This window comes from Mandrillus leucophaeus, unplaced genomic scaffold (assembly GCF_000951045.1).
Source record: "Mandrillus leucophaeus isolate KB7577 unplaced genomic scaffold, Mleu.le_1.0 Scaffold104, whole genome shotgun sequence".
In the NCBI taxonomy this organism is placed as follows: domain Eukaryota; kingdom Metazoa; phylum Chordata; class Mammalia; order Primates; family Cercopithecidae; genus Mandrillus; species Mandrillus leucophaeus.
The window spans coordinates 1277648-1281306 of NW_012098543.1; the positions used below are offsets into that span (position 1 = coordinate 1277648).

General features: G+C 36.8%; 1 protein-coding gene across 1 annotated transcript; it reads left to right on the plus strand.

The window, feature by feature from the left end:
* Positions 1–2754: 2754 nt before the first annotated feature.
* On the plus strand, positions 2755–3657 carry ZNF677 (zinc finger protein 677; the record flags this gene model as incomplete). Its single annotated transcript, XM_011980182.1, has 1 exon — positions 2755–3657. A coding segment is annotated over exon 1 (903 nt), but the record flags the coding sequence as incomplete, so codon positions are not given.
* Positions 3658–3659: the final 2 nt, after the last annotated feature.

Sequence of the window (3659 nt, forward strand, 5' to 3'; positions counted from 1 at the left end):
AATGTAAATGATGAGTTAGTGGGTGCAGCACACCAACATGGCACATGTATACATATGTAACAAACCTGCACGTTGTGCACATGTACCCTAGTACTTAAAGTATTACAATAATAATAATAATTTAAAAAGAATCTGTGCTCTGTCTGTTCACCTCTCCCTCCCCCTGGCACCTGGCAACCACTGATCTCTTTACTGTCTCCACAGATTTGCCTTTTCCAGAATGTCATATAGTTGGAACCATATGGTATATGGCCTTGTCAGATTGGCTTCTTTCACTTAATAATGTGCATTTAAATTTCTTCCATGTCTTTTTATACCTTGACAGCTCATTTCTTTTTAGCACTGAATAACATCCCTTCATTGCACACACTGTGTAAAGAATGACTTTATACACTTCATTGCACACACTGTGTAAAGAATGCTTATACACAGGACAGCTTACGCAGGACAGCAACATGATCTGGTCACTGTCTAAACAACATGTGCAAGACAAGGTGACTCATGCTATCTGAGAGCAGTGGTGCTGTCACACTATAGGTGACACAGCTCAAGTCCCATATCTGCCTTGAAACATTGCTTCCTACATTCCTGGTACTTGCTGTGACTTATAATCTGCCCTGCCCTGGGTGGGCAGTGGTGCTTAATGTTATGAACATGGCATCTTAGGCTGTACAGGCAGGTTCAGATTCTGCCTCTCATATTTGTTTTCTTTGTGAGTGAGGGATAGATATGTAAACCCTTTGTTGTGGTATGAAAAGGTGTAATAATTTACCTCAAGAGGATTTAAATCAATTAATGCTGTTAGAGACCTTCATAACTTGCATAGCATTTAGTATGCTTTGAAAAGTTATCTTTATTAATAAGATATGTCAAGTGTCTGTCATGTTTCTTATGAGATTGACCTTTGCCTGCATTATCTTACATGTTTTATTTTTTGTAATTTTTTTCATATCAACATTTTCTCTGATGCTACATAATAAAATGTTAAAGCACATAGCTTTCATTATACATATTTTTTTTTTGGCCATAGAACTGGAAAACTAGATGACATTTCCTAGTCAGGGAGTTTCTCTGTATACTGCTATGATATAACTGCAGGCGTGAAATTATTTCAGACTCCCCTCCTAATTCTTCATCTTTATTATAATGTGCATTTACCTGAAGCTGATATTTCAAAATTTAGTGATTCTCAACATACTATTTTTCCTGTTGTGTGTTCCTTCTGTTTTTTCTGTAGGTCATAAGCAATAATTCTTTAGAATTTCACTGACAATTGTGTGTAATTGTGGTTATTAACTTGCCTGTTAGATTTTCACAGGTTACTAAAAAGTGTTTTGTTTTTGTTTGTTTGTTTTTTTTGAGACAGAGTCTTGCTCTGTTGCCCAGGCTGGAGTGCAGTGGCCTGATCTCGGCTCACTGCAAGCTCCGCCTCCCGGGTTCATGCCATTCTCCCGCCTCAGCCTCCCAAGTAGCTGGGACTACAGGCGCCCGCCACCACGCCTGGCTAATTTTTTGTATTTTTTTAGTAGAGACGGGGTTTCATCGTGTTAGCCAGGATGGTCTCGATCTCCTGACCTCATGATCTGCCTGTCTTGGCCTCCCAAAGTGGTGGGATTACAGGCGTGAGCCACTGCGCCTGGCCTTTATTTGTTTTTATGATGATTTACAGATGATGGTTTTTCAGTATATATTATGCAATATAACCACCATGCACAAATTTTGTTAATGCTACATGGGTATAGTAGTTTTATAACAAGTATTCATATTTGCAATTTGTAAATATTCAAAATTTTATTAAACTCTTCCTAATTTTTCCTTGCAGTGTTTTTTTGCAATTATGAATTGCCATTTTAAAATATTTTTATTAGATAAGTTTGAGCTGTGCCTTACCTTTTATTTGTGTGTAATAATTATGTACTAAATAATGCATTACTATTTATTTATCTTCTAATATGAGACTACAATATAGCTATGCCAGTTTACGTGTTCCTTGGAGTGGTGGTGGAAAAATACCTCTTCTCTCAGGGTTTATGTGGATTTACATAGTATGAGTGTTTCAGCTATAGGGTATTTTAAACTGTGCTTAAAGTAATTTGTTGCATGTTTTGTTACTATGTTACTTTACTGAGGACAGCTAGTCCCTTTGTGTTCTTAAACGTTTAAAGACGATTGAGAAGCTTCATAACTCTGTTCGTTGTAAATCTTAGTTTTCTTGTAATATTATGTATTTTAATAAAATATTTACCTTGCACCTCTATTTGATGGAAAGCCTGTGGATTTTTATATCTTTCAGATATTTCTTTTGGATTTACAAGCAAGGGATTATCACCAAAGGAAAACAATAAAGAGGAATTATACCATCTGGTGATATTAGAAAGAAAGGAAAGCCATGGCATCAACAATTTTGACCTCAAGGAAGTCTGGGAAAATATGCCTAAGTTTGACAGCCTGTGGGACTATGATGCAAAAAATTACAAAGGAACGCCTTTGACCTCTAACAAAAATCTCACTCCCAGAAAAGATCAACAACATAATAAATCCTCAATACATTTCTCTTTAAAGCAGAGTGTTTCTATAAGAGATAGTGCATACCAATATTTCATACATGACACGCCATTTATAAGGAATTTGTTAAAACTGAAAAATAACATAAGGTATGCTGGAAACAAATACGTGAAATGTTTTGAAAATAGAATTGGATTAAGCTTACAGGCACAGCTGACTGAACGACAGAGATTTCAAACTGGGGAGAAAATGTATGAATGTAATCCAGTGGAGAAGTCTATCAATAGTTCCTCAGTTTCACCACTTCCTCCTTGTGTCAAAAACATTTGTAATAAATATAGGAAGATTTTGAAATACCCTTTGTTACATACACAGTATGGGAGAACACACATTAGAGAAAAATCATACAAATGTAATGACTGTGGAAAGGCTTTTAGCAAAAGTTCGAACCTCACTAATCATCAGAGAATTCATTCTGGACAGAGACCTTACAAATGTAAGGAGTGTGGCAAAGCCTTTAACCAGTGTTCAAACCTCACTAGGCATCAGAGAGTCCATACAGGAGAGAAACCATATCAATGTAATATATGTGGCAAGGTCTGTAGTCAAAATTCAAATCTTGCAAGTCATCAGAGAATGCATACTGGAGAGAAACCTTACAAATGTAATGAATGTGGTAAGGCATTTATCCAGCGTTCACACCTTTGGGGTCATGAAAGAATTCATACTGGAGAGAAGCCTTACAAATGTAGTGAATGTGACAAAGCCTTTGCTGAGCGTTCCAGCCTTACCCAACATAAGAGAATCCATACTGGAGAGAAGCCTTACATATGTAATGAGTGTGGCAAAGCTTTTAAGCAGTGCTCACATCTCACTAGACATCAGAATATACATCCTGGAGAGAAACCACACAAATGTCATGTGTGTGGCAAGGCTTTTATCCAAAGTTCAAGTCTTGTGGAACATCAGAGAATTCACACTGGAGAAAAACCTTACAAATGTAATAAATGTGATAAAGCTTTTATCAAACGTTCACACCTTTGGGGTCATCAGAGAACTCATACTGGAGAGAAACCTTACAAATGTACTGAATGCGGCAAAGCCTTTACTGAACGTTCAAATCTTACTCAGCATAAGAAAATCCATACTGGAGA